The sequence below is a fragment of the Apium graveolens genome, chromosome 9 (assembly GCF_009905375.1).
Source record: "Apium graveolens cultivar Ventura chromosome 9, ASM990537v1, whole genome shotgun sequence".
Lineage (NCBI taxonomy): Eukaryota > Viridiplantae > Streptophyta > Magnoliopsida > Apiales > Apiaceae > Apium > Apium graveolens.
Window position 1 is genome coordinate 280,124,563 of NC_133655.1, and position 12,056 is coordinate 280,136,618.

At 33.7% G+C, this 12,056-nt stretch overlaps 1 protein-coding gene across 1 annotated transcript; it reads left to right on the forward strand.

Moving 5' to 3' along the window:
* The first annotated feature begins 1,421 nt into the window (after nt 1-1,421).
* Nucleotides 1,422-9,424, forward strand: LOC141683672 (uncharacterized). Its single transcript, XM_074488420.1, has 21 exons — nt 1,422-1,587; nt 2,292-2,416; nt 3,423-3,502; nt 4,254-4,340; nt 4,438-4,488; nt 4,568-4,742; nt 4,856-4,920; nt 5,027-5,110; nt 5,242-5,292; nt 5,422-5,484; nt 5,570-5,616; nt 5,734-5,803; nt 5,895-5,957; nt 6,588-6,677; nt 6,755-6,793; nt 6,903-7,130; nt 7,219-7,304; nt 7,675-7,723; nt 7,860-7,940; nt 8,067-8,160; nt 8,778-9,424. The coding sequence occupies exons 2-21, from the start codon at nt 2,299-2,301 to the stop codon at nt 8,966-8,968; spliced, it is 1,812 nt and encodes a 603-aa protein (XP_074344521.1). The 5' UTR covers nt 1,422-1,587; nt 2,292-2,298; the 3' UTR covers nt 8,969-9,424.
* Nucleotides 9,425-12,056: the final 2,632 nt, after the last annotated feature.

Here is a 12,056-nt window from a genome sequence, read left to right on the forward strand (position 1 = left end):
GTGTAACGTTTTGACATTTTGAATTTTTATGCGCAAAACGGTAGATAAAGTAACGTTTTGATACAAAACGTTATATGATGTATCGTTTTGAGCTAACGTTTTGCACATTATAATTTTTTTTTACAAAAATAAAGTACCAAAACGTAAGACGAAGTACCATTTTGCATTTTTGAAAAAATATACAAAATATAAGACGAAGTATCGTTATGAAGTGACATTTTGGGCCATTATTTTTAAAAGTGACATTTTGAGTCATTTAACACTACAAATTATCTTTTGGTTCATTGTTCTAGTATGTTTAAGTTCCTGTCGTAGGCTACATAAATAAAATACAAATTTCAATCATCCATTCTCTCTTTTTGGTTGTCTTTCTCGTTCTCTGAGAGAGCAAAAATTGTATTAGTCATAAATTTGACTTAGATTTAAATATAATGAAATTTCCCTGTCACACGTTCGACTCTAGTGTTTTTATTTCAAAATTCAACTCTAGTATTTCATGAACTTTTCCAACCTACCATTCCAGAATCCAGCCCCTGTTAGATTTTTATGTGTGTAGTTTACAATAGTCTCACTATACTTATTATTAATCTCACTTTACTTATTAATGTCACACTCTTCCGATTAAATTCTGAATTCTACTATTAACGTCACTATCATATTTCGGATCAAATTCTGATTTTTTTGCCTGAATTTTGTCTTCACTTCATTACAAATTTAAAATAAATTAAATTACACTTATTCAAATGCTACAATTTGAATTATTGTATTTTTTTTTACTACAATTTGAATATTCCATAAGCCTATCACATTCCTCTACAATTGAGAATTTGTTAATATAAATAGTAATGTTACTCTTTTATAGATTGAGCTCATGCTCGTGAATTTTTAGTTTTTAAAAGGGAAAATAGTATACTGATTTGGAGATAAAGTAATTTCATTCAATTTCTGGAGGAAAAATATGCTAATTTACATTTATTCGTACTTAATTTCGTTTATTTTTAAAACTTGAAGGATAATAAAAAGTAAAATTAGTCCACTTATCACTTGCTTTTCTTTATTTTTAAAACTCAAAGCAATGGGTAAATTAAACTACCAACTCTTTCTAAAAATGCACTACTAGAACATAAAATTTTCCTAACAACCATTAAGAAATATTATTCATAAAGTCATTTTTTTTTAATTTTCACAGTGAGGGGTGAAATGATATATCTGCCCGGTGAATACACATAAATATCTCTTAAAAAAATGCAAAGACAATTTGATTTTTTCGCAATTTTTTAGTGCTCTAAAAATAACATTTTCCTAAATATTTTATGATATCACCAATACAAAAATTTATTTTCCGTACCAACAAGAATATTAAAATTGTGTGTAGTGTTATACAACCATTGGGACCGAGTGCTTGTGAGTTGAAGAGGGAGGTGGTAGATTTGTATAAAGCTCCTACTTGCTCTTCTTATTTTCTTCACCCAATCTCATTGTTTCCCTCTTTTTTTCCAACCTCTACTCTTCTCTTTTATAACTTACAAGTCTCTGTAACTACAGCATTGCAACATTTCCTAGCCCAACAGTGTAAAAATTAACAAGGTAACTCATTTCATATTTTTAACATACAAGGGTCTTGTCAAAATTTAATCTTTTTAACTTTGAGCTCATTTTCTTGGTTTTATAGTTATGATCATAAAGGGTTGTGAAATTCATGCATGTTTGGATCTAATTTATTTGGTTTTCTTGATGATATCTTACATACAAGGGTCTTGTCAAAATTTGATCTTTTTAACTTTGAGCTCATTTTCTGGGTTTTATATAGTTATGATCATTAAGGGTTGTGATTTTTTGCATGTTTGAAGCTAATTTGTTTGGTTTTCTTGATGATATTTTACATACAAGGATCTTGTCAAAATTTGTTCTTTTTAACTTTGAGCTGATTTTCTTGGTTTTATATAGTTATGATCATAGAGATTTGTGAATTTGTGTATATTTGAAGCTAATTTAGTTGGTTTTCTTGATGATATTTTACATACAAGGGTCTTGTCAAAATTTGATCTTTTTTACTATGAGCTCATTTTCTTGGTTTAATATAATTATGATCATTAAGGGTTGTGTATTTATGCATGTTTTGAAGCTAATTTAGTTGGTGTTCTTGATGATATTGTACATACAAGGGTCTTGTCAAAATTTGACCTTTTTTACTATGAGCTCATTTTCTTGGTTTTATAAAAGTATGATCATTAAGGGTTGTGAATTTATGCATGTTTGAAGCTAATTATTTGTTTTTCTTGATGATGAAGGAGAAGGATGAAATATGTATTGGTGACAGGTGGAGTGGTGAGTGGACTCGGCAAAGGTGTCACTGCTAGCAGTATTGGCCTTATTCTTAAAGCTTGTGGTCTTCGTGTTACTTCCATTAAAATTGGTCTCTTCCTTTTTTCCCTGCTTACTCTTTGCTTTTTTCATAATTTCGATATTTTTTAGCTGGAGTTTTGTGTCATCATGCTTATGGTTGATCAATTCGATATTACGTATCTTAAGATTTTTTTATTGCATTAGATTTTTAAGTATAGGAGTATAGATGTGAGAATTTGAACCCGTGAGGCCGTGACTTTAGGCTGAGCGGAGGGGCAAAGGACCCTTGGCACTAATCTATCAACAGACTTGGTGCATTATATATTTAAGTATACTAGCTAGTGAGAATTTTACCCATGATCTTTGGCCGCGAGGTGGAGGGGTGAAGGAGGTGTAGTTTTTTCACTTATAATGGAGAAGAGGAAGGGTGTTAGCTTTTTGTACTTCTTTGTGATTTTAAGTTTTCATCCACATATATCGTTTTGACTTTTGATGATTTAAATCATTATTCTGTTCGGAGTGTGGAAAAAAATGAACCATATTATGCGGTAATTTTGCCAGTTTTGGAATTAATCATTCTTGTATAATATGGTTTAAGGACTGGAAGTGTTTCAAGCAGGAGATTTTACTATATTTTCAAAATTTTGCATGTTTTTATCATAATTTACCATGGTCTTGTATGCTATAAGGTGTTGAGTGTCCAGACCTATGCCGATCCTGGTTGTGAGTATCAAACACGGGTACTCTTGGAATCTTGGTGAAATAAGACGAAGTTATTTTTGGTCATTTTCTTCATACGAGTAAGACGGTGGAAATGGATTGAACCAGCTGGTGTTATATGATTGTATATATGAGTTACTACATAGAAAGGCCTCACATCAATTAATTTCATGATTTTATTTCTTTTTGTCTATTTGATAGATTACTACATTTTTCTGTTTAACTCCCCTCTGATTGTGTTCCTATGGAACATGATGTTGTTTGCCTATTGAATGTTCCATGCGTATGCTTTTAAACCTCTTCCTTTTGTGTCAGTCCATTTTGCTCAGTATGCTCTTTTTCTTTACATTTCTCAGATCCATACTTAAATACTGATGCCGGAACAATGTCCCCTTTCGAGCATGGCGAAGTGTTTGTTTTGGATGATGGTGGAGAGGTAAAAACACGGTTTAAACCACTTATGTATCCCCCTCCACCCCCTTCCATGATATTTTTTGCACAGAATTTATTAGTTGTGCAAGCGTGCCTTACCTCAGGGTAATTGAGACAGAAAAGAATCATGAATAGAGCGGGGATATTTTCTGTGGTGGACTTAAATTGAAGAGGGAAAACAGAAAGAAAGGGATATCACGACTAAATCATAAGTTATATATTTTTCTTGCCAGGAAGAGTACAGTTGTGAGGCTTAGAACAGTTGTTAATATTTTGTAGTGAAACATCTGTGATTTTCCTACTTGAATAGGACACATATGTTTCTGATTCTTTAGTCTTAACTGATGGGCATGACAAGCTATTACTCGTTTTAGTGTTCGAAAGACATACTACAGTTAGTTACATCTTGAACCAAAGTTATCATAAAAATGTACACCTGACAAGAATAATTAAAATTATAGCAATTAAAAAAATATGCTAGCCAAATTTTGTAAACCTATAATAATCTGTTTAAAGAGGGTCATGAAACTGCTGTTACTGGTAGTATATCCTGTATTATGTTAGTTTTCAGCCCACACAGTTCACAAATTATATGAAAATTTGAGATCAGATATCAGAGCTCCATAATTTCATTGCGTTCAGTATCGATTTTGTCTTGTATCTGAAATCCTTTTTGCAAGATTACTGCAAGCAGTAAAAATTGTATTATTTCCCCAATGCATAAACAAGAAAATAATATGATTTCCTTGTTGAAGGTGGATTTGGACCTAGGAAACTATGAGCGGTTTCTAGACATTAAGTTGACTCGTGATAATAATATCACTACCGGAAAGATTTACCAGGTTAGCAAGAATTTGAATCCCTTATGAATTTTTTGTGTGGTGTTATGATTGAGCTTTTACTTGAAGAATTGATCACTTCTTTTTTTATTTGTGATAGTCTGTCCTTGACAAGGAGAGAAGGGGTGATTATCTGGGGAAAACGGTTCAGGTCCACTATTTTAAGCAGCCGTTGTCACTTTAAAATTATCTGTTTTAGCCTGGTCTAATGGTTGATATCTCTCAATCAGGTTGTCCCACATGTCACAGATGCCATTCAGGATTGGATTGAACGTGTAGCAGCTATACCCGTTGATGGGAAAGATGGGCCACCTGATGCTTGTGTTATAGAACTGGGTGGCACTATCGGAGACTTTGAATCGATGCCGTTTACTGAGGCTCTCGGACAGTTCTCAGTCCGTGTTGGTATGTAACACGCATATTGCATAAATTAGTCTACATATTTCGTACAAATTCAAAGAAACTTGAAGCAAGGTTAATATGTAATTAAGATTGTGTCCATAATTCTTTCATTTCAGGCGTAGGCAACTTTTGCTTGATACATGTCAGCCTGGTGCCTGTTTTAAATGTTGTTGGTGAACAGGTGAATATAACACTGCACATGTTGTAGCAATAATTGCACATGTCAATGGATTCGGACCTTATAGGAGGTTTTAATTAATTGTACCTTATATTGTTTGCATATTCAGAAAACAAAGCCAACCCAACACAGTGTTAGAAGATTAAGAAGCCTTGGATTGATGCCACATGTACTAGCTTGCCGCAGCACAACGGTATCTCTCTTGTTTCATTGTACATGTACATGTGCAGTCAAGTGCCTGTAAACTTGCCTATACCATTAGAGAAACATCTCACTTATGATTTTCAGGCTTAACCTAGTCTTTTATTCAATACACAATTGCAGGAACTTGATGATAGTGTCATAAATAAGCTATCTCAGTTTTGCAATGTATCAGTAAGTTAATAAGACACCCAAACAAACACTATTTTCTGCGCCAGAATGAATTTAGTTATTTATCTATCAGTGTTTCCATTACTACTTGCTGAATGACTTGCATATGCTTTTTTCATCCTTTTATTTCAGGTGGACAACATCATTACGCTCTATGATGTTTCCAACATCTGGCGGGTTCCTTTGCTATTAAAAGTACATGGTTCTCTTATATAATTGTCTTATGTTATTGCAAATTTGCAATCGGAAATTAACTGGTCCCCTCTCCCTCCATATATAGGAGCAGAGGGCTCATGAAGCAATCTTGAAAGTGCTGAACCTTTCCGGGTAATTCCAAAGAGTTCACTCTTTTTTTATCTGTCACAGTTGGCTGGGATTATGTTTTTGGCTGTATTTATGTTTTTCTGGAAATTCAAGGCTAGCACTCACACTAAGTCTATGCAGTGTTGCTAAAAAATCTACGTTGGAGGAGTGGACATCTAGAGCGAATCTTTGTGATAGGCTTCATGTTCCAGTATGTTCTAACACTTGCTTTCACTTTGTATTAGTTCACTGTTGCTAATCTCTTAGAGTATCCCTAAGAATTTCGTGTCATTTATTTACAGGTTAGAGTTGCCATGGTTGGCAAGTATACAGGCCTTTCAGATTCTTATTTATCTATACTGAAGGTGATATTTATTTATCGGCTGTTCTACAACTCCTTTTACATGTTTGCTCATTAAAAGCACAGATCTATGATATACATTGCAGTTGCTAATCTTATTTCTTTCTATTATATACTTACCATGTGCTCCCCACCTCTTATCTTTAGAACCAAATAAATTATTTGGTTCTAAAGATGTCTTAAATTAGCTAAAACCCATACAACATCAAGGTGAAATATATAAGAAAAGTGCAAATGAGCCAACTTTTTGAGACGGAAGAGTATACTAATGCTCTAGACGGTTCGTTGGTTTTGGTTTTTGATTGTTGACATAGGCTTACTAAAAACATACAATCTCTATCCCTCACAGGTGTCTTTAGTGCACTATCTGTAGTTTTTTACATTAAAAGGATACTTATTTATTACTTTTTGGTTGATACGGATTGTTATAGGCTATTTAGAAAGAATTTGGATGAAATCGTTAAACGTTAATATTAACAGCCTCTATTGCATTCTTTCAATTTCTATTTCATTGACGCGATTTGAGTCAAACTAGAGACAGACACCCAAAATTCAAAAATTATTGACGTCAATAGGGCGGTACAAAGCACATAGAGTGAAGAATGTGTTCTAATTAAGCTTTATCATATTTCAGGCTCTGCTGCATGCTTCTGTTGCTTGTCACAGGAAACTGACTGTGGATTGGGTTCCAGCTAGTGACCTTGAAGATGAAACCGAAAAAGAGGTTATTGTCGAGTTCACTTTCTCATGAAATTTCTAATTGTCGTACATGACTGTCTGACTATCTGTTCATCCTTGCAGAGTCTTAAAGATTACAAAGCTGCCTGGGATTTGTTGAAGGTATGTGCAGCAATGGTGTATTAATTGTCATTGGAAAAACATAACCACTTGCTTTAAGTTAGGTGTTGCAAAAGGTTTGTGTTAGCTTCTAACAAACATTCAACTTTAGGGCGCCGATGCTATACTTGTTCCTGGAGGGTTTGGTGACAGAGGCGTGGAAGGCAAAATACTTGCTGCAAACTATGCCCGAGAGAACAAAATCCCTTATCTTGGTATATGTCTAGGAATGCAAATTGCTGTTGTTGAATTTGCCCGGTCTGTTCTAGGGCTGGAAGATGCCAACAGTGCAGAGTTTGACCCAAAAACTCCGAATCCTTGTGTTATATTTATGCCAGAGGTTCGTCTTCATTCTCTGTCAAAAGCTTTGATTCTCATTTTTCTTGAAAATTAAATCCTCTGCACTATTTATCTTTGTATTCTTGCAGGGTTCAAAGACCCATATGGGAGGTACAATGCGTCTCGGATCAAGGAGAACATACTTTCAGGTTAAAGACTGCAAATCTGCAAAATTGTAAGCAAATATACAAATATAGACAGTGTTTTACAAATTAAAGCTACAATGATCTTTTGTTACTGTGTCATACAAGTAGAACTTCTACCTTTCTAGGTATTGTTATGTAAAAACTCATAGTGCTACTCCAGACCGCTCCTAATTATAATTAAAGATAATATGCTATAACTGATCTTCCTCCAGCTTTTGTCGACCAAAGCATGATCCTAATTATGAACCGTGCATAGTGAAAATTGTCTCATTAGTTAATTCTCAATTCATGCATCTTTCTTTAAAAATGTACCTCTCTTAATAGGTCAAACACTTAACAAATATGGCTTACTTCTCCTACAGTGATTTCTAATATTTTTCTGAAATTCATTTCATATAGATATGGCAACAGGAGCTTCATTGATGAGAGACATCGGCACAGATATGAGGTATGCATATGTTTATCTCTTTCTTTCTGTTGGTTGTTTGTTAACACACATTGTTCTGGGATACATGCTCATCTTGTGTAATCGTTACAATATTACAAGCTCTATCAGGGTTGAAATTGTGCTTTATTTCATGTAGGTAAATCCTGATATGGTTCCACAACTTGAAAAGGCAGGTCTGTTGTTCACTGGCAGAGATGAAACTGGTCAGCGCATGGAGGTAAGTCTTTGGTAATGATTAGTGAATGTGTTTTATCTTCTTTTTTCTTTTAAGAAGGGGGATGCTTTGCTGCAATGACTTATGTTACCGCCCTGGTCTTAAGCTTGTTTTTTCCCTGAAATGCAGATTATTGAATTGCCTTCACATCCATACTACGTGGGTGTCCAATTCCACCCTGAGTTCAAATCAAGGCCAGGAAGACCTTCTCCCCTTTTTGTAGGTAATAATTTATCTTACTCTTTCCGAAGATGGGTTAATTCACCATGATGATAGTACAATTCATTTTGGTTCCCTTTTTTCCATTATTTGTCATTTTGTCTACTGATTGTTGATAAGGTTAGATAAATTTGTGTTTCCTAGATTTAAATTTGTGGCCAAAATTATTATTCCACTTTCGAGTTGTTATCATGTTCCAAATTTCCAATTATGTGTTTAACGGATCTGCAGATTTTCTAAAGGTTCAAGCCCTCTAATTATAATCCAATAGTCAATGCCTAGCCTGTTATCTCAAAAGTGTATATATCAATCTGTCTCAGTCTCAGTTCTTGAATCTGATAATTTTAGCAAAGGAAGTGAATGTACGAGTGAAAGGATTTAATAATTTCACACTCCAAAAGTTACAAATTACTAATAGATGCAAGCATGTAGTTGAAGTGTTTTGAAAGACAGAGGTAGTATTTATGTGAGAATACAAAAATCAGCGTGGTGTCAAATATGCTTGATAGTCATCTTTATTCACTAAAATGTGCATATTTGAATCCTACTCTGATCTCCCAAGCTTATTGTACAATAATTTGTGCCCACAATTCCCTGATAGTACAATGTCAACAAAAACAGGGCTTATAGCAGCGGCATGTGGACAACTAGATATTCTCATCAGGAAGAGCGAGACAAAAATTAGTGGTTTTATCGGTAGGAATGGTACCTCAGCAATTACAACGTACCAGAATGGACATTCCCTGAAGCATGCAAATAAGTTATTAGACGGCATCTACAGCAATGGCAGCGGGAATGGTCTTCATGCCTAAGGAACAAACATTCGTTCCATTTTGTTGCAGAATCTTCTTTTAATTCCAGGTAGTGTGGTTTGTTAGTTCTTCTGAGGGCCTTTTCTTTTCGTGTGTATACAGTGATGCTAGTTTGAGTAGGTGTTAGCTTCTGGAGTGGAAATGTGCATAGAATGAAGCTGAAATTCCGATCTTTTAAACGGAATAGCCTATTATATTAGAGGAAATATGCAGAAAGGGAAAATGGGATTGTGGGAGCTAATTATCTTTCTGGTCTCGAAGCTTCGAATGTAGTTTATCTTAGCAGCTGTTTTTCATTTAGACAAGTGCAGTAGCTCCTGTCATCACTGTATATATTTGGACAATTTGTTCTGTCATTTTTGATCTAGTTATTGTTTCTCTTGAATGTGAACTGTGATTTCGCAAGAGTGGTTGGTCAGTTTAATTCCCTTGAATGTGACCTATGATTTCATCAGAGTGGTTGGTTTTATTTAAACTGTAAATGAATCATGTCATCATTTAGCTGGATAATCAAATCGAAATACTTAAGCATAGTTAAAATGTGTATAAAACGAGGTTGATGGAACTTTCGTCCCATGTACTGAGTTTGAATATCGCAGGTGTGTGGCAGTATAAATTTATTGTTATGGTTCCTGGTCCATGAAATGTTTATATAGACATTATCACTATTGCTCAGATTTGACAACCTTTACGGAACCAGAACCCTTGCAGGGAATAAGGGGAAGCATTTTCTTTGAGACCTGTTAAACTCTGCAGGTTATATAGTGAAGTTTGCGGTGCCAGACATGACTGTACAATAACCCGACTGGACGAGATTGATCCTTTGGAGTGGAAATGCACAGATAGTTCTTAGCTAAGATCTCGGAGTTTTGAACTTCTTTCAGCTAAATAGTTCTTAGCTAAGATCTACAGGATGCGAGTAGCTTGTTGCGCCCTCGTTATCGAGACTACGAGGTACAAATTATCTATCTAAATTAGTTGGTGGTGGTTCTAATGATGATCCTGCATTTTACACTCCTTCAATCTCTTCTGCATCCCAGGATGGCTAAGAGTGAAATGTAAGGCAAGACTTCCTCTTTTTCTTTCTTTATTTAACTTAATAAAGACAATATGAATGAGCACTGTTGATAGCTCGAGTGATTAAGAGTTTATCATCTGTCGTCTCGTCCCATGTCCTGTCCTATGTCCTGGATTCGATTCTTTCTCATCCCGAGAATTTATGAGAACAAATACTCATTTGTAAGGCTATATATTTGTCAAAAAAATAATAATATGAATTATCATATCTGATATAGAAATGTTAAGTACTGAAAATGTTGATGTTAGTATAAATAAGAAACAAATGAAAAGAATGACTGGAACTTCAGCTGGTATGTATGTCATTTACAGAGTGGATCATCACATTTTTTGAGCACCTGCTCTGTTTGCACAACATGTTTAGTCATAACTGGCCAGTGGAATTGGATTAGATATATAAATGACATGATTAATTGGACCTTTTTAAGTGAGTGATTAGGTTAATCCTGCTACAAACTTTCTAGATACTAATCATGCTATTTCATCATGCCATGGATTATGTCAACTTTTTTCCAGGTAGACATTTAAGAGCTAAACTTAAATTGGAGGCATATTTATATAAAATGTAAATTATTTTCTAGAGGCATGTAAGAGCATTTCCATCTTCGTTGTTATTAGTTAAAATGATTGGCTAAAATGATATTGATTATGTAAAATGTGTTGATCCTGTTAAGTGGTTTACTCAAATGAGTTGAATTGACTATATTTTAAAAATAGTATGTTTTTATTATTTTAAGTTATTATAAATATATCGGACAAAAAAAATTATTATAAATAGAATGCATTATTTCAATATGGTATGCACATGATGTGTAATTTAACTACATGTTCGACAAATATAGCCAATAACAAAATTGCATCATTGGAATAGATTAATTTTTACACAATTTCTATAATATTATTTATGATATTTTTAACACATTTTCAAATGCTCTAAATTGTCTCTTTAATCAATAAGATTGAAGCTATTGTCTGAATCTTCAGTTTCTAACTACTTGTTTACGTATTTATTTCAAATAACTTATTCATGAAGTATTATTTTTTTTTTGCCAATCGAAGTATTTTCTTTCAAATCTTGAACCAAATTATTTTAATAGAAATTTTTTCATATAAGTTCATATGTGCTATGATTCAAGCTTATTTTTATATTTATCACAACATGTAACATTCTTAATGAAATGAATCAAATTAACAACTCGTGATTTCATTCGAGGTAACCATGGAATAATAATAATTGTTAATATTATTTTTTGTAATTCTCGATTGAAAAATCGAATTTGGACGTTTGTTAAATGAGATTCCACAGGATTGGGGGATGTGTAATGTTGGTCTGTGATGGTATATTTTTTCTCGAGAAAAGTTTATAATTTTATACTCTTTAGTCATGAAAAGTTTCTATATTTGTTGCTTTCTGTCTGGGGTCACTCGAGAAGCCCTGTTCAATATTCATCTCTAACAAATGTAAGTTGAACTTTACCGGACAATTAGGATAATTGGATCACATGATAGAATTCATTTTTCAAATAATATATTTGAATACCATTTTGATTGAATTAGATATAATTCGATTCAGATCTAATTTACATTAAAATTGGGAGAAATACTAGAGTCCCGAAATTCGTTTTTGAATAATAACTTATCAGCATATTATTAGATATTTACTCATAAAGGAAAATATTTAACGATTCCTATCAACATAAGTCCTTAGTGTGTTAATATGAATATCATGAATTAAAAAACGACACGTCATTTTGGGAAAGTTTTTTCTTTTATCGTAAAAAACCCGTAGCCGCTACCATTCGTGGATGTACCGGGTAAATCCCACGGGCTCACACAATAGTCTGCAAATCACGTGAATCAAGATAAACTGCACTTAAGCGACATGTTCTGATTCATGAGGCATTATCATAAATTTTCCTCATATGAGATTGTAACATGTGACCAAAAAGATAATTATCCCCTCTTTAACCAACCAACCGAGTCGGCCCTTGCAGGTTTCATTTTGGGAAAG